At 39.3% G+C, this 26,040-nt stretch overlaps 1 protein-coding gene across 4 annotated transcripts in view; it reads right to left on the reverse strand.

Moving 5' to 3' along the window:
* ERC2 (ELKS/RAB6-interacting/CAST family member 2) overlaps nt 1-26,040 on the reverse strand; it is a 954,807-nt gene that overhangs the window by 235,788 nt on the left and 692,979 nt on the right. For 2 of the 4 annotated variants that reach the window (XM_082414434.1, XM_082414437.1), the window contains 2 exons: nt 2,217-2,364; nt 620-748 (listed from right to left, as the gene is read on the reverse strand). In XM_082414434.1, coding sequence (XP_082270560.1) covers nt 620-748; nt 2,217-2,364 — 277 coding nt within the window. The remainder of the gene's footprint in view (nt 1-619; nt 749-2,216; nt 2,365-26,040) is intronic. The other 2 variants (XM_082414435.1, XM_082414436.1) reach the window with 1 other exon arrangement.

Genomic DNA, 26,040 nt, shown 5'->3' on the forward strand with positions numbered 1-26,040 from the left:
GCCCATCCTCCTCCTTTGCTGCCTCTTTTTCCACAACAGCCCTTCAGACCCTGCTTTAGCCCAGGCGGGAGACTAACTGTGCATGGCTGGGGTTTCCCAAATGTGCCCCATGATACCCAAAACCAAGCCTGTCGTGAATAATGAAGGCTTTGTACAGTTTCCCAGGAGCAAATTGAAGGGCTACACTCAATCCTTCCTGGAATCCAGGAGTGCATTTTCATGATGCTGAGAAAGAAAAAAAGCAGCCTTAAAAAAAAATTCCTTATTGGGAAGGGTAGAGGGAGATTTGGGGAGGAAACTATCTACGAGACAAAAAGAAAATTTTAATCCAATGTGCCTGACAGTAAGGCCTCTGGCAATCTTGTCTTTACAGCAGTGCCAGGCTATTTCAAAAGAGCTGCCCCTGTAGGGTGGCCATCAAAACTAGAACCACTGGCAAATACAAAATAATGAAACTGCATTACAAATCAAGATATAGTGCTATCATCTATGGTTCCAGACTTTATGGCCACTGAATACTGGAAATCATCAAAAGAGGTGAAGGTCAAGATGTGATGTAGGTCTTATGCACCCCCATCCGCAATGGTGGGGGAGAGTATCTCCTTAGCAGCTGACTGACCTGAGACCTTTGGATCATGTATGCATCGAAGCTGGACCCGTGGTACTTGGCCGTAATATCTGGGCTGTAGCCAGCATCACAAGTGCATGGTATATTCGAGCTCGGGGGCTGTTTCCTAGGTCTATAAACCTGTGGGAGAAAGCTACAATGGTTAGGTGCAGGAGGGGAGAGCACAGGGCGCACAGGGAAGGAATTAAGAGAAAGCAAAGAAGGAGCCCCGACTTGACTTTCTGTGGCCCAGTGGGTGGAAAAACCAGTGTAGAAGATGCACAGCCCCAAACAAAGAGGTCAGATGTAAGCGGCCCCCGACCCCCGGGGCCAGCACTAGCAAGGCATGCTGCTCTGTGGAATGACCCCAATGTCTGGCAGTGACTGGGACCTTCCCTCCGCAGGAGAGGGCACCCAGGCGTGGCAGTGCTCGCTCTCGTGCTCTCTCTCTTTCTCTCTCTCTCTCTCACAGCAAGGCAGCCCCATGAGAATAAGACTCTGGTTCAGGGCAAAGGATGGCTTTTCCTTCCTGAGGAGGGAAAAAGTTGCCCCAGTTTTGAGGGGAGAGAGCTTTTCCTTTCGGGCTTCCTTTCCATTCACCTTGCACACTGTGCTCAGCCCAGATCTCCCTAGCAGGCAGAGAGCCAGTCCTGGGGGCTGAAATCAATATGGATGCACTCCACACATGGTACCACGTGGCGTTCACAGGTGGCCCCAGCTAAGATGTGGCGGCCACCTTGTGAGACCACAGACCACTGAGCCGTTATCTGCTGAGTGGGTTTCATAATGAAGCTAGAATCCAACTGAATATCTTTAACTATTGATTCCAAAAGCCCTCAAGTTAGATATGGAGGAGAAATAATGCCTGAAGATTTCAGGGATGACTTTGCAATATGCTTCAGCTATATATATTTCCATTTAAGTCACTACTAGAAAACCCTCCAGAAGGCAAAGAACTTTCTGCACAAGTTAGGATTTTGTCTCTTCTTCCTTTTCCCTCAGAAGAAGTATAGTGGCCTAGAGAGGAGGGAAAAACAGGTTAACGGGGTAAACAGGTAATAGAAAAATATTTGACTAAATAATGGCTGAGGAGGTCTCCAAGCATAGGGGGTGGGAAAGGGTCCTTGGCCGGAAAGTCCTGGGAAATAGGTGAAGAATCAAAGTTGGAAGAATGGTGAGAAAGAAATCGAAAGAACTGGATGACGGGAGTTATTATTGGGCCCAGAAAGTGAGCAAGACAGAAGGTAACAAGTCCAATGGGAAAGAAGGTGCCCAGAATTTAATTAGTACTTTCTAGGATTTAGTCAGAAGTCATAGAAAGTCCACTGGAAGGAAGAGAGCTGAGAGCTACTTCTGGGGAGATGATGCTAATACAAAAGAAAGGAAAACAGCACTGGTTGCAAACCACACAAGCCCAGGCACATGCACAAAAACACAGAAAAGCAATAAAATGTTGTTCCAGTGACAACTTGGGCCATTTCACTCCTACCTGGTTTTAGCTGCATGAGCCTGCAGGATGGACATGGCAAAATGAAGAGTAGCTAAACCCAGAGAAAGCACTCAAAACCCCAAACCCAGCAAAACACACCATTCGTGCAAAAGGCCCCACCTGCTGCTTTAACTGATGCACAAGTCGATCTTTTTCCCGCTTGAGGGCCATCACTTCTTCCTGTGTCTTTTTCTTTTTGGAGGCAGACAGTTCCAGCAAGGCAATGTTTGCATCTTTTTCACTGATTGCCGCCAGCAGCGCTTCCTGTCTGGTAAAATAAAGATTATTGTGATGATTTTTATAAAGTGAAAAAAAATCAGCATTTATAGTTGAAATGAGCCATGAAGCGTTGTCTCATGGGGAGGACCTATGGATAGTGTTTAAGAAAAACTACCCAAAAAAACAAAAAACAAGAAAACAAAAAAAAAAAAAAAAAGAAAAACTACCTCCTTGACTCTCAGAATGTACAAAGTAGTTTGGGTCAGAATCCCTGAGACCAACACACTGTGTCCTCTGAAACACGCATCTTTTGATGGTTTCACAGACACAGCTGCATATGAGAAATGGAGGGAGTCAATCTGCCCATTCCTTTCTAAGACATCTACCCATTTATCCATCCAGTCATTCAACCATTCATCCATCTGTCAATCCTTCCATCCATCCAGCCAGCCATCCATCTGCCAGGTAAGGTTCCAGGTACCCCAAGATGACTCAACAAAATTGGGCAGCAACTGCAATATCAAGTATTATTTTTATCATGCAAGGTTTTCTTTGGAAGAAAGGCATGCAGAGATATTTACTAGGGTCTCCTTTCAATTTTCAACAAAATTAGTAACGCTCCCATGCCATTCCACCAAAAACCACTCTCATTTCTCAGTCTTCCTTATCTCAGTAATTACTGCACCATCCACTAAGTAGCCCAGGCCCCCTAATTAGAAGTCATCCTTCATTCCCTTCCTATAAACTTCTCCCAACCACCAGTAACCACTGGTGTAGCTCTGGTAACCACTTGCCGCCCTGGTACAGAGACCAAAGTAGTCTTTAAAAACAATATAAATCCAGATTCCACCATTCTGTTGCATGAAAAGTCCATTCCATCACCCATTAAACTTCAAATTCAGACCCTTTACTGATGCCTGCAACTTGTTACACCAACTGGCCCTGAGCACCTCCCTGAGGTCATCTTGTTCCCTTCCTCCCTCCTCAATCACTAGCCTCTAGCACATTTCGTTCCTGATCTCTTTTCTAGTCCCTGAAAATGTTACACTTGTTCTCACCTCATAAGCTTTGCCTCTGCCATTCCCTCTGACTGGAATACCTTTGCCACAAATGGCACCCTTCATGTCTCAGCTCAGAAAAGCCCTCTCCAGCCACTATCCCTAGCAGTGTCTTCCCAGCTTCCACCTTGTACCCAAGCCACTGGCCTGTCACGTTACACTGTTTTTTCATGGAACTCTTTACTATTTGAAAGGATCTTAAGATACTTATTGTTTGTTTGTTTTCTAGACTTGACACTCCATGAATTGGAACCTCATTTGTCTTGTGCACCACCAATTCTCCAGCTTCTAGAAGAGCATTAAGCATAAAGCAGATGTCAAAAATGTTTCTTCAAACCTAGGGGCAAGATGGGAATGAAGATGCAGACCTACTAGAGAATGGACTTGCGGATATGGGGAGGGGGAAGGGTAAGCTGGGACAAAGTGAGAGAGTGGCATGGACATATATACACTACCAAATGTAAAATAGATAGCTAGTGGGAAGCACCCGCATAGCACAGGGAGATTAGCTCGGTGCTTTGTGACCACCTAGAGGGGTGGGATAGGGAGGGTGGGAGGGAGGGAGATGCAAGAGGGAAGAGATATGGGGACATATGTATATGTATAACTGATTCACTTTGTTATAAAGCAGAAACTAACACACCACTGTAAAGCAATTATACTCCAATAAAGATGTTAAAAAAAAATGTTTCTTCAAGAAATAAGTAAGTTCCCTTTATACTTTCTAAAAACTGTGGAAGACACCACTGGATAACTCTTCCTCTCACTTAAAAAAAATTACAATGCTTTGACTGCTGTTTAATCACTGATCATTGCTCACTCAGAAAAGTATTACAGTTTCTTGCTCCCATTTTACAGTGCAATTTTCTGTCAACATCTGTCACAAATTTTAACCTGGAATTTTCTGAGACCATTATTGACTAAGAAATGGCTCTCCTGCTATGTTTCATTTAGTCCTCCTTTCCTCTGAGGAGGACTTGTCTCAACCACTTGTGTCACTTCAGCAATATTCTAGATAATTTAGAAGACCCTAGAGACCCAGGAAAGCCTCCATATTGGGTACTTTCTTGCACACAAGTCCTAGGACTAAAACCTGGTCATGATGCTGTTTTGCCTTTCTTTAATCCCCATCACCAGACCAGGCCCTCTCCAGATGTTTGGACAAGATGGTCATTATTTGGATCTCAGATTTTTTTCCCTTTCCACTATAGAGATTTGTATGGACTTTCCTGGGCCCTGCTCATGCCAGGCAGTAGGAGCTTCTGTCTGAGGCTCAGTCAGATGTGAGCAGCAGAAATGTCAGGAAATATCTCCACTTTCCAGAAGAAAACCAGTGCAGGCTGGACTACAAATAACAGCATTAATATTCAGCTTCACAGAGCCTGTCTTCCTCTGGATAACATCTTGAGACAACAGACATGTTGGCCATTCATAGCCACTGCATACTTACACATAAGGCCAAGGTGAAAAGGCTGCACGGACTTCAAATCAGGGAGAACCCAATTGCTATCTACTCCAACTTAGCTACAACACACCCAAAGTGATTGCATTATTTTTTGCCACTCTGCCCCAAATAGAAATTTCCAAGTTTTTAAAATGGAAACAACCTAAAAGATCATTATTTGGAAAATTGGAAGTTGATAGTACATTTTGCTATATCCCAACGATTCACTCTTTACAGCTATATGCAGCCATTTAAAATGTTGATGAAAAAAAAGTAATGATATATGAAAAGATTTATGTTTGTTGAGAGACTCTATGAGTCTCATGTTTCTGCACATTTTATGAGCAAAGATATTATCTTCTATTCTCACAGTTTTTCAAGGATGTTTGTAGAGTGAATAGCCTTGGGAGATAGATGTAGTGTCTCCCTTAGGATCAAAGGGTAAACATGCTTACTGCCATGTACAATAGTGTCTCCTTCCAGACCAAAAGGCAGACATGTTACTGCCCATTATAAAAGATTCAAGTTCCCTAAGCTCAGGGTTGCTCTCCTTTAATGAAACCCATTGCATATACAGCTATTCATCTGGCCCACCTGCCTTGCCTCCACGGGACTTGGGGAAAGGGGTATGGACATAAACATGCTGATGCTATTCTCTGAACCTTGAGCAATAAAGCCATTGCCTCTGACCCAAAAGCCTCTGATCTTCTGCCTGCATCCATGAAACTGAGGCAGGCTAGCCTGTTAGCAATGCCAACAGGGAAAATGTCAGACCCTTTTTTTTTAAGCAAAAATCTTTACAAAATGAGTTTAAAATAACTTTTTATTAATCTGATACTTTTAAACAAATAGTTTAAATCATTATGAGCTAATTCTGCACGGTTATGGATTGTCACAGTTTTTGACTTGCAAATGTACACACAATAATATCCCCCAAACATAAAACCATATGCATAGAAAAAAAAAAATGAGAGGGAAATACACTAAAATGTTAAGAGTCATTATCTAATGGTGGTGGAATGGATAGGCTAGTTTTTACTCTTTTTCTCCTTATACCTTTCTGTGTTATCCTTCCCTCCCACAAAATATCATAAGAGTAAACATTAAAAAATTATAAATGAAGCTTTTCAGTCGCCAAATAAACTGCAGGTACATGCTTCAAATACTTGGCATACCTGAAATTTCCTCATTTTCCCATCAAGGTATGTATGTTCTCTCTGTCCTTCTCATTCTTTACACACAGGTAGGTGCACACACACATTTTCACATACATACACATCTGGTACAATCCACATCATCTCCCACGTGGATAATTACAGTAATATCCTAACCAGGCTCCCTATGTCCACTTTTATATTCCTATGTTCCATGACCCTTTTAAACCCATTTTCCTCTTCCAGGTCAAAATTCAGAATGAGATAGCTTCAGTAACTGTTAAAAGTCATCATCAACCTAAAGAATGACCCTTCTAAACTCCTTTTCTCCTACAATTGTATAACTTGGGCTTTTCATGTAGTTAACATGCATTGCTCCTCTTATAATACCATCAAAAGTCCCAATAAATTAATTTATAATTCCCAGTTTTCTCTTGATCAAAGAAAAACATATTAATTCCTAATTCTCTATAGATATTGTCACTATCTATAGCCCCAAATCTAATTATTCTTAATTATTGAACCTCAAGTATATTTAAAATCATTTTTATAAAAGTGTATTTAAAACCACTCATCAATACTCATATCCATACAAAATAACAATTTTGTTCTTTGTAACCTTTTCTTTATTGTATTGCTTGTTTGTTTGCTTTTGGCTAACGAATCTGTTTTATAAGTACTGGTATTATATAATGATAGAACTCTGAATAAAATTAGTGTAACGAGGATTATACATATTTGGAAACCCTCACTTAAATACTGGTCTTAAACTAATGATAATTTCTTCTAAAATACCTTGATTGAAATCTACATTCCAGTAATTCCAGTCTACTTAAATCAAAGAGTAATTGGCAGAAGATTTTTTTAAAGTATGTAAAACTAGAGAAATATGAACATTTCACACTTTAGGATATTTGGAGAGATGTTCTGAATATGTTGAGGTTATATCTAGCCATTACCTATTTGTACAGGGATGCCAGGCAAAGCAAATTCTTAATTCTGGGCTGACAGAGCCATTACATTTGTTTTTTCTTTTTAAGCAAAAATCTTTACAAAATGAGTTTAAAATAACTTTTTATTAATCTGATACTTTTAAACAAATAGTTTAAATCATTATGAGCTAATTCTGCACGGTTATGGATTTTCATTAACCTTACTTTGAAAGTCAGGAGTTTTTTTTTGAGGGTGAGGGATACTAAGCATAAGTTTTTTCTAAGAATAAGTTCAGCTGCTAGCTCTACATTAGCTTCTAAACTTTTACAATTTCCATAAGCCAATGCGCTGATACATCTTAAAGCACTTAATAACAAATACTTCACTGTTTTTAGAAAATAGCAGACACTGAAATAAACTAGGAAGCTTAAATTAAATGTTTCTCGGTTTGTTTTTTTTTTTTGACTCAGCCTTTCAAAACTGAGAAAACTGAAGTATTTGCATTTCTGTAAAGCCTCCTTTACATCTACATCTTTTTAAAAAAGGCTCAAGTATAAAGAGTATATACATTTGGCTATAAATTGGAAACACAAAGAAAAATCCTCATTAATTTCCTCATCAAGTAAGCCACCTTTTAGATTCAAGGCCAGATTTACCTTGCTTCAGAAATTGTCACTGTCCCATCAACCTGAAGAAAGTTTCTATAAGCCTGAAGTCACTTTCAGCACTTAATCTGTCCGTTTTATTTATTCACAGACAACATAAAAAGGAACATATATACTCATCTTTAGATAGTTAGTGGGGTTAAGTATATGCCAAAGGCTTGCAGAATTATCTTTAGAACACTGCAATGCTGCAGTATACAATTACTAAGGTAATCTGTCTATGCCCCAAAACGTAACTTAAAATATGAAAAGGAAGCCCAAATACGCTAGAAAGGAAGATAAGATAATGCAAAGAGAAATAAATCTATAAGAGTCTGCTGAATGCCAAGCTAAGAAAGTGGACCATAGACAGCATTTTATCAAAGTGCAGCCTAAACAAACGTCAAGGGGAATAATTTCTTTAACAAATATGGGCAACAATGGAGGAAAAAAGGGGGGGATTCTGTGCCCTTGCATGCATTTAGTCAGGGTTAACAATGGATAAAAATATGTGCAAGAACACATTTAATAACCCTAAGCTGTCATTCAGTTTGTAGGAGGTAGTCAAGATACAGCTAATAAAACACCAAAAAAATGGTTTTAGCCACCCCGAAAAAAAATCCTCAAGGGAATAAAACAAAAGAGGACTGAAGGGCATCTCCTGCCAAGATAAATGCCTTCTTTCGAGAGTTGCCTGTGGCTAGCCTTCACAAAGAGAGTTCCAGAATCCTCTGATGGTCATACATCCCTACGTCACTTATCACAGTCAATTTAAAAGGGAGCTTTATAAACATTTCTATTTCACTCCCTGTTGCTGTCGTTCTATTAATGATGACTTGCGCTCTGAGAGAGGGTCTAAAATTAATTTTAGGAGTTGTAAATGAGGCGGGCCAATTAGGAACTGTCATAAATTAGATTGGGGGAGAAGCATTAACACAGTTTTTCCTGTGGGCTCTTGCTTTAGTTAGCTGACCCATCTTTAGGAACACATTCAATTACAAAAGCAGATGCTTAAAAAAGGCATTCCATTAAAACATGTTTGGATAATTTCAAGGGAAAACCTATATTATGTATGGTGCTCAGCCCACAGTCATGTTCTAATCATAATGTGGGGGAAAAAATTCCGCTCAATCAACTTTTCCCAGTTAATTACTGTTTTCTTTCCCTCACGACCCTGAATCTTCAACCATAAGTTCAGTAGGAGGTGACTTAAGACAGACGGTGACGAAAGACCCTGTTCAAAACAGCCTCTCTCTTACCCCTGGCGTGAGGGTGGGTGAGGTTTGCTATGATCAACCCTGGAGATAGATGCTCATTTGCCTAAATTTTAAAAGCTGTATTTTCAAACGGCATCTTGAGAAAGAAAAGGCTTTTGATATCAATTAATATCAACACTACCCACCAGCAGAATGATGTACTGTGTATACAGAAGGCCCACGCAGAAAGTGAAGCAGCTTGCATGAGGTGGGCCCACAGGGTGAGATATATTTGAACAATGTGAGTTTCAGCAAGGACAAAGAACAGACCAGATTTGTAAAGGCCAGGCTTTGGCAGCCCAGACTCCTTAATGTGGTTTGCTCTCTGTCGCCCACCTAAAACTGACCTCAAGAAATCGTTTACTCCAATTACAGAGAATTTTGTCTTTGAAACTTAATAGCACACGACTTAAGGGACCATGAGTCTTGTGGAAGTTCTCTGCTCCGTGCACCGGCTTCTACCCCACTACTCTCTCAGGGCGCGACCCAGGGAGGCAGCTGCCTCATCCTTGAGCTCCTCCAAGTGTAACCAGTCCAGGAAGCTCTAAAGAGCCAACATCATGTGCTTCAGGATACAAAGATGTCGGCACCTCTTGGCATCCTGCTACAAAGGGGTATTGGTGAGTCTGAGGCCAGCTGATTTTCCCATGTGGAAAAGGCCTGAGGCCAAAGGAGGATGAGTGCCAGGAAGAGGTACTGCCCTCATCCTAAATCGCTTTCTCCATTCCCAGCCCTTTGGAGATTGATAAAAAGGCAATAAGGGATGGGAGGGACCTCTGTCCAGGTCCTGGCAAGGACATGTGTGAAGTATTATTGACTACTGTGTGCCTGATCCAGAGAGAGAGAGAGAGAGAGAGAGAGAGAGAGAGAGAGAGGGAGGGAGGGAGGGAGGGAGGGAAAAAATAAGAAAATACTTCTTTTGATTACCTTAGTCTATTTTGATTTTTTAAAACTTACCCATACAAATAAAATATCACTGAAGTCCTTTAGAAGAGAAGATACTTAGTGCCTTAGTTTTGGAATTGAATATACCTGGGTTTGAATCTCAGCAATATCTTTTGTTTCTGTGCCCCCGCACAAGTTACTTTATGCATCTGAAACTTCAATTTCCTCATAATGAACTAAGAAGGATAACAGTAACTCTCTCAGACTGTTGTAAGAATTAAACGCGATGATGCAAGTAGAGATTCTGTCCAGTGTCGGACAGGACCACGCAAATGTTAGCAATTACTTATTATTACATAATACAGACACCACCAAATGTAAAGACTCAAAAGTTTTGCATTAATTTCTACTGGGGTCCTCTTTGTAGAAAACATATCTAAATATGCCAATGGGTCTCTTATTTTCAAGACAGACTCTCAGAGAAGCCTCTGAAATTGGTTTCTGTTAAGCTGCCCATTTGACTTTCATGAGCTGATGTCTGTTTTGCAAACAAACTTAAAGGAGAAAATAGAGCTTGAATGTGGAGAAGAATATGTCCGTCATAGAAGAGTTGCATCCAAGACCAGCCCGGTCTGACTGTTCAATATCATCCCGTCTGAACTGATAGGAAAGGCCACACAAAGGTGGGCAAGATGTGATTCATGCAGTGTGCGAAATGGAAAAGTATTCTGAAAAGTGACTTTTTAAACGGCAAGGTCAAGTGCAAAATCTAACCAAAGTCACACAACTTCAAAACAACAACAAAAAATTCTTTCATTAAAGAAAAGACCAAATCTTTAAAAAAATTGGTAAATTTGGAAGGCAGTGAGGGCAAGTGAAATGAAAGGGCTCCCTGACCCAAGCGAATACCCTGTGTCAATGTAATGTTCTATGATGCTCATTCATTCTTGTTATTACCATTCAGTGCTGAGAAGGCTTCTATGTTGAGCATTTAACTCTGCCAAGGTAGCTTTCTATATAAAATACACCCAACTAGACTCCCTGGAAAGGTTATTGATGATTGATAATAAGAAAACTAAATACATCTGGACTTCACTGTGGGCCAGAGCTTTGCCAGCATCTACCTAAACTAAACCTATTGTCCATGGATGATCAGTTACTGTCAAGAGACTTGCCTCATCACGTTAACTTTTTGGTTGACTTCAAGGCTTGGCCCCCAGGGCAACTGATCAATTATTTTTTTCTTATTGGTAAGATGTATATGTGTGTATGCATGTGTGTATTATGTAACTATCCCAAAAGATAGTATATTTTAATTTTCCCTCTACTCTATATTTAAGGCTACTGAGATTTGTTAGTGAGTCTTTGCACAGAGCAGCAAATCGCCCTCCTGTATCTTGAACTACATACTTCCCTTCTTAATTTGAAATTTTTGTGTTAAGTCAAACCTCCTTTTGTTTATGTTTACATGGAACAGAATATTCCCATAGGCTATACTATAATGAAAAACAAAGCAGATTGTCATGTCATTGCTCTAAGAGGGATATAAGCAGAAGGGGGCACATTCCAGAACTTCGTTAATGCAACATTTGAAGAAAATCGAATTAAGGTTCTGTGGAGCAGATCTTTGTAGAGAGAAATACAAAAAAATTGAATTTGTTGGAAGCAGCTTCTTTGAGAGAGCTCCTATCCATGGGAAGGAAAAAGGCAGTTGTGCTCCTGTGTTGGGAGAAGGAAACATGGAGTGATATGTTTATGTGTGCTGTGGATGACCGTAGCGGCCAGGTAAAAAGCAGGCTTCTAGGAGGGGCAGGAAGGTGATACGTGATAAAAAGGAGGGCTAAACAGATTCCCATCAACTTGAATCTGTTCTCCCTTGCTGTGCCTGCCACGGAACTGAACAACAATTCAGGATAACCAATAGGAGTTTTCCTTTGGAAAGCTGATGACTTTTAAAGCATCCTCAAAGATAAAATTCGGCACGTAAATCTCTTTGAGAAGTCTGGATTTTAGGTCTGCCATCTCGTGGCCATTGCAATAAATTCTACCCTTTTCCACTTTTTTTCCAAAGTAGTTACACCTTTATAATCTATATTCTAAAGAGACATCACAAAGGGTGCTTATTTTTAAAAAAATGAACTTTAGCCATAGGAGAGCTCTGCAATGCAGAGGGAGTTAGGACATTTCACATTCTAATCCTCTTTCCACTCACATTTTTCATTCCTTGATGAAAGCCTAGAATCAAATTATCACTTATCAAATTATCAAATAATCATTCCATATGGGATTCGGCCTGCTGAGAAGTCAATTAAGAGGTAATAGGTACGTTTTAGGTACCTTTTTTTTTTTAAAGAGGTAACTTAACTGACACATAGTTGCCCACAAATGAAAGTCTCAGCATTTCTGTTCTTGCCATAGATTTGCTAAGAGAACATATAGAATAAAATAGATTGTAAATCCAATGGGGCTTTTTACCTAAAAACTAGGAGGATGTGTCTTTCTGGAAATAACTTAAAAGTCCAAATGACAGAGATTAAAAATACACACTTCAACGTAGTAAGGGGAAGAAGTGAGACCAAATTCATCGCAGTTCTATGCTGGCAAGAAATTGCTAAAATGCCTCCATGAAAACAGACTGAACCTGTCTAAAGGACACTCACTAACCACTTGTTGAATGTGTCAGTGGGAGAGAAAGCAAATGCACAGGGCCATTTTCTTGGTAAGGCTTCACCAATGTACCATAACCTCTAGACTAAAAAGAGATGCAAGAACATATTCAAAGATCATAAATTCATTTCAGAGCCCAAATTAAAGAAGTGTAGGACTATAAACACACACACACCTAAACTACTGCATTGCTAAGCAACTGATTTAAAAGATATGCAGAACAAAGAGCGGCAAAAATCAGCTAGTGAGTCCAAAAAATAATGAGAATTTATATCTGTTAGTTTCCTGAAATTTCTGTATTCATGAATACAATATGTGAGACACTACTAGGGCTCCTTCTCAGAGGGTGAGGGAACATGAAACCAGACAGCGGATGAGGAATGAAAGAGTCTGGTAAACTACCTGAAAGCACTCCACATCTGGAAAGAATCGTGGGGGGAACCAGCCCAAGACACAATGGTATAGAAAGCAGTCTCAGATTTACAGTATGGGTGGCCCTGTGGCTCATGGAAGTGAAATTTCCACTCTGGGAGGAGCGATCACTAGAGGCAGGAACATTACTGATGTGAAATTATGAAGTCCAACCAGAAGCAATTGAAATGAACGTGTTCCTCTGGGGTGGCTGTTTAGTGGTCACACAAGGAAGAATAAACCAACCAGATGATCAGAGCCCAGTTCTTCAGTCCCTTCAACATGAGTGCCCACTGCACACCAGGTACCAGAGATGAAAGGACGAACACAACAGGCACAACCCCTGCTTCCTTGGAGCTTGCCACACAGCAGACCCCAGAGACTCTCTCTCCACACAGTCATGAGATGAGCTGACCCTGCAATGATGCCACAAAACACAAGGAAATACCCTTCAACTTCCACTAGGAAAAAATACCAGATCATCAGCAGTACCGTGCAAAGAAGATATCCATGAATCCTTTTTACCAATTTGAAGGCTGGGAATAAGAATCCACGTGGCATCTCCACCCACGTGTATCAAATACTAGGATAGCTGATTCAAAAGCTCCCTCCCATCCGGTCCTCTTCATTCTCAGTATCCAGTGCAATCCAGCTACAATCCAGAAGCTCAAAAACAAACAAATAAATAGAAACACAAAATCTTATATTTATAGCTATTAGACTGAATGATATGAACTGTTTTTTGTAGCTCAGAAACAGTCAAATATCAGCAATTTCATGTAGTTCAACCTAATAGTTTTCTTCCATAATAAAAGCAGCTTTACTGGTTTCTTTGTTTGCTTGTTTATAATAGGTGCCCATTTTCATTCTTTATCACTTTCTACTCTCAAAGATTTAAAAGGTTGAGGCATTTCCCTCTCCACAATATCCAACTCTTTTTTTTTTTTTTTTTTTGCTGTTAAGGTAGTTTTTATTTATTTATTTATTTTAAAACATCTTTATTGGAGTATAATTGCTTTACAGTGTGTGTTAGTTTCTGCTGTATAACAAAGTGAATCAGCTATACATATATGCCCATATCCACTCCCTCTTGCATCTCCCTCCCACACTCCCTATCCCACCCCTCTAGGTGGTCACAAAGCACCAAGCTGATCTCCCCGTGTGATGCAGCTGCTTCCCACCAGCTATCTGTTTTACATTTGGTAGTGTATATATGTCAGTGCTACTCTCTCACTTCGTCTCAGCTTACCCTTCCCCCTCCCTGTGTCCTCAAGTCCATTCTCTACATCTGCGTCTTTATTCCTGTCCTGCCCCTAGGTTCATCAGAACCTTTTTTTTTTTTTTTTTTTTAGATTCCATATATATGTGTTAGCATACGGTATTTGTTTTTCTCTTTCTGATTTACTTCACTCTGTATGACAGAATCTAGGTCCAATCATCTCACTACAAATAACTCAATTTCATTTCTTTTTATGGCTGAGCAATATTCCATTGTATATATGTGCCACATCTTCTTTATCCATTCATCTGTCGATGGACACTTAGGTTGCTTCCATGTCCTGGCTATTGTAAATAGTGCTGCAATGAACATTGTGGTACATGACTCTTTCTGAATTATGATTTCCTCAGGGTATATGCCCAATAGTGGGATTGCTGGGTCATATGGTAGTTCTGTTTTTAGTTTTTTAAGGAACTTCCTTCCTGTTCTCCATAGTGGCTGTATCAATTTACATTCTCACCAACAGTGCAAGAGGGTTCCCTTTTCTCCACACCCTCTCCAGCATTTATTGTTTCTAGATTTTTTGATGATGGCCATTCTGACTGGTGTGAGGTGATACCTCATTGTAGTTTTGATTTGCATTTCTCTAATGATTAGTGATGTTGAGCATCCTTTCATGTGTTTGTTGGTAATCTGTGTATCTTCTTTGGAGAAATGTCTCTTTAGATCTTCTGCCCATTTTTGGATTGGGTTGTTTGCTTTTTGATATTGAGCTGCATGAGCTGCTTGTACGCAATATCCAACTCTTAATCTCACACATACCCAAGACTAACCACTAGAGGCAATTAATCCAGTCCATAGGAGAGAGACTGCTACACAAATCAGAGGGGGAGGAGGGAGATTAGAAGCCTAGAAAGGTGACAGAGCTCAGTCCCTTTCAGACCTGGAAAACCACTTAGTGAGAAACATCCTGGTGACCAGACCCCAAGCTGACACTAATTACCACTCCCTGAGATACTGACCTCTTGACTGATTGCTTTGAGATCAGATCATCTATCTCCCAGGACAGCCTTGAGGCTGTCCAGCCCCAGTGAGCAGCAATGGAGTACCTTCTTTTAGATTTGAACTTCAAGTCACAGGACCTAAGGCAGAAGTTCAAAGAAGAATGGGGCTGCAGAACTCTTAATGGGGTTTCCAAAGGCTCATTGATTAGAGGCCCAATAAAAAAAAGCACCTTTGAGAATGGCAACACACTCCTGGGTAGTGGCATAAGAGAGCAGTCTAATGTTGTCAGCCAGTGTCTTAATCTCCATCTATATCTGAAAAGAATTTACTACAGACAAAAAAACTATGCTAAGTGCTAAGAGGGATCAGCAAGGGATAAGGCTTGCAAATGCTTCTGGTAAAGAAAGCAAATGCATATGAAAACTCAAATCACAAAAGATAAATAATAGTTGATTAATGAATGACTCCATTGTTAGGATGAAGGATAAATGATTATTAATAGTTATCACTGTGTTTGCTGTATGATATACAAGGCATAAGTAAAGTACATTATTTCATTTCATCCTCTCAAATTATCCTCCAAGGAAAATGTCATTAATTATTATTCCTATTGTAAAGTTGAGTACACTGAGTAAGTTTTAAGTAGATTGCCCAAAGTCACATTATTTTTTTTTTTATAAATTTATTTTTTTAATTTATTTATTTTTGGCTGAGTTGGGTCTTCGTTGCTGTGCGCGGGCTTTCTCTAGTTGCAGCGAGCAGGGGCTACTCTTCGTTGTGGTGTGCGGGCTTCTCACTGCGGTGGCTTCTCTTGCTGTGGAGCATGGGCTCTAGGCGCACGGGTTTCCGTAGTTGTGGCACGCGGGCTTTAGCAGTTGTGGCTCGCGGGCTCTGGAGTGCAGGCTCAGTAGTTGTGGCACACGGGCTTAGCTGCTCCGCGGCATGTGGGATCATCCCGGACCAGGGCTCGAACCCATGTCCCCTGCATTGGCAGGTGGATTCTTAACCACTGCACCACCAGGGAAGCCCCCACATTGCTTTTAAATGGTGGAACTGGAATTTGAATCCAAGTCTGTATGACTTGGTTATTTTGCTAAAATGCTTGATTGTAGGAAGTAAGGAATGTCCCTTTGGTCTGGGATGATGGGGGGTAGCCTTCAGAGAGGGCAGGGGTGACAGCTGAGTATGAAGGAAGGCTGGACTGGAAGGGCTCTGAAGGGAAAGAGAGGCTTCCAGATGGTGGTAAGTCTTTGAGGAAACACTAAGAGGATTCGGCCATTTAAAATTATTTCTCTCTTGCTTATTTATGCTTATTTCCAGCTGCACAACTTCCAGGAATGTTAGGGTACCACCAAGGAAAAGTGTGGCCAAACTAAGTAATTCCTAAGTGCCAACCCAAAGACTGGTACTGGCTCGTACCGAAGTTTTCATACATGCACGCACTCACACATGCACATACAAGTCCCTGCACACTCATTCACATACACACACATGAAGACACAAATATTGTGGGAGTAAGATTGCCAACCGCTTTGTAAGTAACAGCAGCCTTTTATTCTGAAATTAGGTAATGTCCTTCCTACTTTCTGATGTTAAAATACCCTTTTATGCAATGATGATGATAGTAGTTAACATCTGAAGAATCTTATTTAATAGCTTAATTAGGTTATCAAGCTTTATGTTGTTTTCAAAAATATTTTTTCTTATTATTGGTCCATGACATCCAAAGTCTAGAAAGCATTCATTTGATTGCCGAACATTATTCTAATGAGGGTATCTATGAGGAATATCTGGGGCATTCCCTTTATCCCCGCATTGTTCTACATAGATGGGCGCTTGTCTTTCCTTTTGAAAAGTGCTTGACATTTCCCTAAATATTGCTGAGGCTTCCAAGCAGTCTGCCTTACAAACTTATAAATGTCATGTTGAACTCAAATTGTGATTACTAAGTGACCATCCCTTTGACAACAGGAAAGTCTGTTTCAGATATCGTATCTGTAGGATATGTGGAGAATAATCTTTAATTTCACAAATAAGCCTTGTCAGGCATAAAGTCCAGGTCCTTCTGGGGACCCTCAGTGATCATAGAAGGAAAGAGAAATTGAGTTGGTCAACATCAGTCTTTAGGAAAACCACATCTAAAGGTGGCCAGAGGGTCCAGTGCGAACCTGCTTCCCCTCCCATTGTCCATTTTGTTGGATTTCTAATGCAATACGTATATGTATAGAAACTATGAATGTGGGAATAATCAATGTCTTGGGCGACTTAGGAACATGGTAATTATTCCTTCAAATATTTCCTAACGTGACTACAGACAAGGCTTGTTCCAGGGGGTCCTAATATTTGAGTTAGGACCTAAGGATGAAGTCACAGGTAGGTGAGGCTGATAGCAATTCAATAAAAGGAAGAACTCTGGCTAAGTCACAGATGTCCAACAGTAGCACAGGCTGCCTCATTCTCATCTCTGAAGGTACTGGTACAGACAACAGAGGACCACCTTGAGCAACTCCCAGAGAAAGAATTCTAACAAAGGATGAGTGACGCAACTGAAACTGTATTTTAGTTAGGTTTCTTTGGATTATAAGAAGCAGAAACTGATTCTGGCTAACTTAGCAAGGAGAGGATGTATTAGAGGGATGCTTGGATGGGACAAAGAAAAAAAAAAAAAAAACAGCTAACAAGGAAGTTTTAGGAAGGTCAGTAAGAAAGTCACTCCAGGACCCTCACAGCAAGAAATCCCAAATCTTTCGTAGGAAGTTTATATAATAACTCTGCTACAACCTTTAGGCTTAATAGAAAAAGAGTGATGTCCGACCTTTCTGGAAAGGAAATGGATTAGCCCAACTCAGATCAATAAACTACAACCTGGGATCCCTATCACTGGGAACCCACCCTAAATAATTGGGTCACATAAACAAACAGGGATAGCTATGATTTGGGAGCAATTACTAATTGGCAATTACTCTAATGATCTTACAGCCTGAATGGTCTATTTCAGTGGGGTGGCTAGAGCTGTCTGTTACTGGCTAGCGAGAGTCAATTATGTGCATCTCTTTCCAACTCCATGGTCAGTCTCTGCCTTTGCCATGGTAGGAGTATTTACACCATGGAAATTGGCAAATATTACCAATCAGGGCTTTTTTTTCCCCCACTGACATTGTTTAGCAGCACACCATTGCCCTATTTCAAGATTATGAAACCATCTTGCCAAGACTGCTATACACCCAAGAGGACATGCCACAGATCCCACAACTGGGAATATTTTCTAATATTTGCTAACACTCAGCAGCACTTTTTCTGTGCTGAATACTACACTGTTCTAAAGCACTATAGTCCTGTGACACTATACTATACACTATACTATTCTAACTTCTTCATGTGTATTAACTCATTCAACCTGCACAACAATTTAAAGAGGTAGGTGCTATCTTTCTCCCATTTCACAGATAAGGAAATAGAGACAGAGAGGGATGAATTAGCTTGCCTGAGTTCACATGGCTAATAAATGGCAAAGTGGAGATTTGAACCCAGGCAGTCTCTAATTCGATAAGCCCTCAAAATAAAAGAGACAGTATGTAACTATTGTTCTGAGTTGTGATATCCTTGACACAGAGAAACTAGACAACCCAATTAATTTGAATCTTGTGAGGACCTGGCTGAATCTCAATAAGAGGATCATCTGTCAGTCACAATGCTGCTGTCAGTGAGACCAGCCCAGAACAGCTCCCAACTAGTGCTTCGTTGTTCATTCCTTTCATTACCCAGGATGCCCAATGGATCGAAGACAAATCCAAAAGCTGCTACAAATCCACAGAGAAGAGAGAGATTCACAGTGTACAGTGCTAGAACTCCTGAAGTGAGTGAAAACAGCACTTCAGGACTCAGTGGGCAGTGCATATCACATGGATGTTCCTGAAGAGGCCCTGACGTCACAATCCCAGGAAGAAAGGGGAGAGAAGTCTGAACCTTCAACCTACCTCCACCACTAGTACTACTGGGAGGCAGGCATGGAAAACAGAAAGCAGGGGCCTAATAGAAAGAGTCACCTGATTTTAGTTGTGTGTGTTGGACAAGTCACTTAACATTATGCATCTTAGCTGTGGGGCCTGTAAAATGAAAATGATGTTACCTACTCCCAATGTCACTGAGAGGTTCAAATGAGATAACCCACAGGAAAGCATCTGATAAACTGCAAAATCTCACAAAAATGGTGAGCAGCGTCCCTACTCACATAACTGTGGCCCCTAACGCGCAAACAGCAATGATGTAGATTGATTCATTTCAAGCAGTATCTGTTATGGACTCACTATGAGCTAGGCACTGCTTCTATCAATTAAGCCAAACCGTTAAGCTGGTGTAAAGTCATCAGTCCAAATGGCTGATGGGAGTTTCAGCTGGGATAAACCCAAGTCCATGAGGGAAAGTGACTATCTGAAGGAAACACAAGGCAGCTTTCCTTCTCTAATGATTTATTTAGAGAAGTGACCACAATCCATTGACGGGAAAGACAATGCTGTCTCTAAATAGTCTTTAAAAATTATCAATTATTTAAATCCACTGAAGCGTCAATGAATATTTGTTGAATGAATGAATGGGATTCCATAGATCTGGCTTCAAATCCTAGTGTTCTGCACCACTATCATCTGTGTGATTTTGTGGAAGTTAATTAACTGGGTGAATCTCAGTTTCTTCATCTATAAGATGAGAATAATACTACTCTCATGGGGTATTATATGAGATAAAATATGTAAACCACTTAGCACATTTACTTGGATACAAGCAGTTATTATTATTATGAACACAAGCTGTAGTTATTATTGCTATAATTATTAGGTTAGCTTGTTAGTTTACTATTAATATCAGCTACAAGATAAATATGTTCAAATCACCAATTGCCAAGGGAGTAATACGAGTATTCCCAGCTGTTAGAGCCCAAAAGAGAAAACTATTTAAAAAAATAAAAAAGAGGAATGTTGAGTAACAATATTCTCAGTTTTCTGTATTTGTATCTAGAGATTTAATACGTTCCTAGGGTTTATCATGGTATCACAATTCCACTTCCACTCGCTTAAGCAAATGTAAATTGGACAGTGGAAAGGAATTTTCTGATAAGTGCAAGAAGAACCACATTATAAAATTGAGTGTAGCCAAGACAACATTTCCACTCTAGACTTTGGCTTCCTTTTTTTTCAATCACTTAGCAGGACTCTTTTGAATATCCAAACTCAGTATTTCAGTGGATCTTCAGAGCCAAGAAGCTTTCTGCAAAGGATTAAAGAAGTAGCAAAGTGCTATTAAGAATACAAATTTAATTCACTCGAAGAAAAAAACAACTGTGAAGCTGTGACAGTTGCCCATTCTTGTGTAAAGATTAAAAAAAAAAAACCCACAAAATTTTAACAGGGAAAATATCAATGGACTGCTATGGTCAAATAAACGAAGCCCCATCAATTTATGTGTAGTTTCTCTTTGAATTGCAAATAGAAACAGGTGCTAAATGTCTTTCTTTGTCCTGTTAAAGAAGTCTGAAATTCTCAGGCTTTTCTATACTAAACAACACAAAGTGAGCGGTGACAATTCTTTGCTCAAATTGAATCAATTTATTGTAATAATATAGCACAATAACTGTATTACATTCTTAAGTGATAGCTGCTTTCTTTAAGTTATTTTTTAGTTTAAAAAAGGGAGGATGAAGGAGATACAGCAATTGTCCTGATAAGAAGACAAAAATCTATCTCCATTTTAAAGCTTTTAAAAAACTAATTACGAATAAAATGCTCAGAGTTCTAGTGATTGGCTATTAATCGTTTTTTTCCTCAACCATTTCCTCGAAGATCCATCTGCACTTCATTTATTTATTTCCACATAAAGACAGCTTATAATTCGCTTATCCCAAATTTGAAATACTGGTTTGTCTGTAAATATGGAAGCCTAGAAGAAGCCCCAGTAATTGGTGCTTTTAGCCGCCCACTTAATCTTACTTAAATTACCAGCACTCACAATGAGGAATGACCCAGAGGCTCAGGTTGAGTAACCACCAGGATGGCAAATGCAGGAGATGAGGTTAATAAAGATTATTGTCAGGAATCTGAACATTATTCCAAATCATGGTTACCAACGAGTCACAGATTAAGAGTTTTGCTAACTAGAAGCAAGGTGATGGCCAACTGCGGTAGTTAAGACATTATTGCTTCTGTAAACGCTAAACCCAAGTATAAAGTAGACGTGTAATCTTCAATTCCCTGAACACCCCAATTTGGCCACTAAAGATGCTGTTTTACATTTCCAAACATTTTCCCCTGTCACTACTTTTTATACTTCAGTTCTCAGGTTGTAAGTATTTGTTACTTGCAAAGCAGGCCCCTTTGAACACTGAATCATTGGAGGCATCTGTAACTAACTGCCAATGCCGCCTGCCAAACAAAAACTCCCTGCTGGTGACATGACCACCTAGTGACCTCTAAAAATGTTGTAACAATGTGAAAAATAGCTCCCTCTTGTAGGAAACAGCAATTTTTTAAATTAAACGTACATCGAACGTTCGCTTATATACAGATAAATGGTGTTCAGAGTCACCTTCTCTGTTTCCAATTTCAATCTTTTGAAACCCAGCCCAAACCTAAATAAATAAACGTTGATACTAAGAAGAAACTAAGAGCTCAAGAGCCTTGTGATTTTGCAAACAGCTTTTTTCCATTTTCGAAAATCTAAACTCTGGGCCAGACACAGAACAGGTAATGAAAAGGAACAGGCTTGGCAGTCCCTCTGTGGTTCTAAGCTGAAAAATACGTCAGGCAGAAATAAGTGGCTATAATTTGGCAGGCTTAATGTCTTTAAAAGTTTGCAGCTTGCTAGAGAAAAAAAAAATTTTTTAACAGTTATAACATTTACAAATTGAAACACAATCACTAAGCTAAAAAGCCACCTTGACATAATTTTCATTACCCTCATACTTGTAAATATACTTTTATCATCTTCAAGTGTTTTTCCACATACATAATAGTAGCACTGGTGGTTATTAAAACTGAGGGCACCAGGAGGCTTTTTGATGCTAACGTGATGTTAGGCGACTGTAATCCTGGTGAATTTGGTTTATGCCATTTGACATCAAAATATTCAAGCCTAGTCTCACTTTAAAAGGTGCAATGGAGCTTCCCATAGGTGCCCAATGGGACACAAGAAATGGGAAATTGGACTTGACAGTAAGTATTTTTGAGGCTGTGGATCACTGTTTTTCCAGTTAGCTTATCTTCCTAAATTTCAAAATTAAAAGTCTCAAAGCACCAGAGCTATGACATGTCAAAGGGTGTTTGACTTTAATGTGTCTATTGTTCATCCTGACAACTTCTCCTGATGAATTATTTCCAAACACTGGCCCGAGCCACGAAAAATCAAATCTACTTGAAAACAAAGTGGCACCAGCAACTGTTTGTTTCCAAGCCGTTAAAATGCCTGGAAGATCACCGGTTTTAGAAAGAAAGGGTAGTCAGTCCTTTTGCCTCTGAATCTTTCTGACCTATCACCACACTCCACCCTCCCCCTACCAAGGCAAAGAAAACCATCTGAGTTCCCTCCCTCAAAGCAAATGTACCTACTCTTAACTCTGATTTTTAAAAATAATAAGATATAAAAAAAAAGAAAATGCATGCCCAAATCCATGTTAAAATATGCTTTTACCTTTTCAAATTTTAGCTTAAAACCTACTTTGTTAATATGTGGATGTACCAAATTCAATATGCTCTTGGTGAAAGTGCTGCACACGGCACTAAAAACTATTTCCCTTAAAACTAAAGTGAATTTTGGCAATCAGAAAAAAATGTCAAATGATATTAGTGTTATAGCATGGTGAATTACTACCATTTCCAACCGAGGATGGCTTCTCCTTCATTTGTGACACTTTCCCCAACTTTAATTAACAGTTCTATAATATGTAAATTGTTCTGGAAGACTTATGGTCTACAAAAGAGCACTCATACTACTGAGCATAAAGCAAATTTGAATTTTTAAAGAAATCTGAGAGGTAGCAGGGAACTGCCTTCCACCCTGACCTCTCTATCTCAGGCTTTGCGGAAAGGCAGTTCATACTGGCAATACGGTTTGACCAATGTTACATCCAAATTCATGCAAATTATAACTATGCATATAAAATCAGTATAATAAAATTATATTAGGGGGATCTATATGAAGTTTCTAGTCTCCAAATGACAATATCACTTTCAACCTAGCAATAAAGTACCTTACTTTCTGCATCTATAAAATGAGTCTAATAATGATCTCACAGGACTGATATGAGAAGTCAATGAATATTGTATATAAAGGAGTTAACACAGTGCCTGGCACATGGTAATCATTCAGTAAATGAATGTAGTAGTAGGAAGAGAAATCATAATTCTATAAATATTGTTCATTTTGAACATTCTAAGTTTAGGCTACTACTGCTTATGTAAACACAAGCTGTTTATCAAATAGCTTACAATTTAAGAAATGTAAGTACTTCACTTACAATTTAAGAAATGTAATCAATTCTTAGTTAATATCAACTAAGTGTTCTCAGTAAGTATGATATCTTTAAAAGTCAATTTTATTTTAGGTTCAGGTAATATTTCCCTTTTGTAAAAGACAATTATGTCAAATCAAGATAAATATTATATATACATACACACATTTATGTCTTTGAGTTCTTATTTTCTGTATTCAAATAACAATAGAGACCATTTTCTCATCAGGAGAGAATTACATTTGATCACTACAAGAGTGGCTGAAATATTAACACTTTTCCAATTTTTTGTCTATCCAATATTTCCAAGAAATTCCCCGTACAGTGTTAGGTGACTCTAGTAATCTGCTATTCTCCCCAAAACAAACATGGATTGTTCTAAGTTCATGAAGAAGACACAGAGTTCCATATTTTAAGTTTCATCATGCAAAGGAACAGTATCACACTAAATTATCCACTTCTGAAAGATTAAGGGTCTGGAGTATACATCTGAGATAGTCTAGCACTCTGAAATTAATTAAGCCAAATCATGTGAATTGATTTCCTCAACTCCAAACCATGTACACCACAGGACCTCCACTCACACCCAGGAAGATCACAGAAACCCTTCCCTGCATCTTCTCATTTTGTGCTTTTCCTAGAAATCTGTCATTCTCACAACCACTTCTTTGACTGGTAATCATGAAAGTTGAGAGGCCGACTAATGAGGAGGAGGGCTTCCTGCTGTCCTTCAGAGCCCTCCAGGGCCCCTATATGCGCTTTAGGAATCTTTGGACTTTAAGATCCTTACCCCCATTATACAGCTTTCTGCATTAGATTTCTTTGTGTCCTAGGGTATTGCTAGCCTGCACATTGAGGGTTGGCATTCAGACAAGGTGGGTCATGTCTGTAGCCAAAAGAAATTCAGCTATTTAATGTACGAAATTGTGGATATTGGATCTTTCCACTCTTCTTATTGTATGTTAAAAGCCAAACCAACTCCCTTGCAAAAAGTTCAAACTATATAACATTTTCCAAGAAGGTTATAGTGGGTTTATGTCAATGCAGGTGAATGGATCAAATATATTCTTCAGTAAGGTCTCCAACAACAAATAAGGCTTAAGCATATTGAAAGAGAGTCCATTTTGGAAATTCAAAACACTTGGCTTGCCAAGGTAAGGGCCAACCACCAAATTCCACCAGATAAGGTGGTTTTTCTTTTTCTTTTTAGATTATACACTCTAATTCTTGATATTTTTAGTTCTTTGCAGTGGAATTTCAATTTGGAATAAAATTTTACTCCCTAATAATTAAGCCAAACCTCAAAAGGAGCTCTGTTTTATGACATTTCAGTCTCCCCCAGTTTACCTATCTGTGGAATTCCTCCTTTTGTACCAATCCAACAGAGCGTAAATTAAAGCAAATTGTGAGCAGTATCTTAAAAGAAATAAACCATCCCTGAGTTGGTGTATTGTTGTGCCATGTCTTCTTGTGATTTTGCAAATTACAATCATATTATAACCTTCAGAAACAGCTTTCAAAATTTTTCATGCATACAAGGAGATGACTACTTCCACAGTTCACTTAAACCACTCAGGTCTTACTCCATCTTCTCAACATTAGCAAAGGAAGGCGGCTTGGCCATTGACTCCTCCCCCTCACTGGGAGTCTGACCAGCTGGGACATTTTAAGTCTCTTTCATTAAAAAAAGAAGGTTAAGGTCAAAATAAGTATGATAAACATGGTAGTTTCTATTCTCAATACTCAAGGACGAAAGACTAAACAACAAAAAAATGTAACATTAAAATTCACTAAATACATGATGAAGATTGTTTTTTCTTCCCTTGCAACATAATCATGGAGTTTTGAAAAACAGAAGATTTTACCTTTAGTAAATCTCGTCTTCTAAATGAATCCAGTAGTTAATTTTACAGCTGCACATTCCTTAAATTTATGTTTCCAATTATCTGAATGACTGACACTTGTAAGTTTTACAGCTGATTTTGAAGAGCAGTGCACTTAAACTCACATGAAGAATATTTTTACACAAAGGAAAAAGTAATGAAATTGTACTTTAACAAGTTCATCTTTGTACTTCTGAAGTTTTAGCATTTTGGTTGAAGTTTCTTTAAAAGTTAGTAAATTCCAACGCTGTGACTTTTCATAAAACAAACTTTGTTATTGGGTTTAACCTTTTTTCCTACAGTGTCAGCATCCCTCCCTGACATAGACCCCCTAGCAAACAGTAGTCCAGTGTCAAGGTTATCACATGAAAAGAGACTGTAGGTTTCAGTCTCTCGTCCTTTTCCAATAGCTGAAAAAGGCAAATTCACAGCACTGACAGACTAACACGTTGACATCAGAGAGCCTGTGATATCAGAGGTAAATTAATGTGCTTCCCACTGCCCAAAGCCAAGGAGCAGACTGGATTTTTCAGAAACACATTCTGAAGCCGTTTTATCTCCCAATCACCTTCTTCCTTAAAGGTAATAGTCTACTGTCTGTAATGTAAGCAAATATCTGTTAGGTTGTAAAAAATTGATTAGGGGCACGCTGGAGACCCCAACCCAGTG

Source organism: Balaenoptera physalus (assembly GCF_965194825.1).
Source record: "Balaenoptera physalus genome assembly, chromosome: 11".
NCBI classification, from domain to species: domain Eukaryota; kingdom Metazoa; phylum Chordata; class Mammalia; order Artiodactyla; family Balaenopteridae; genus Balaenoptera; species Balaenoptera physalus.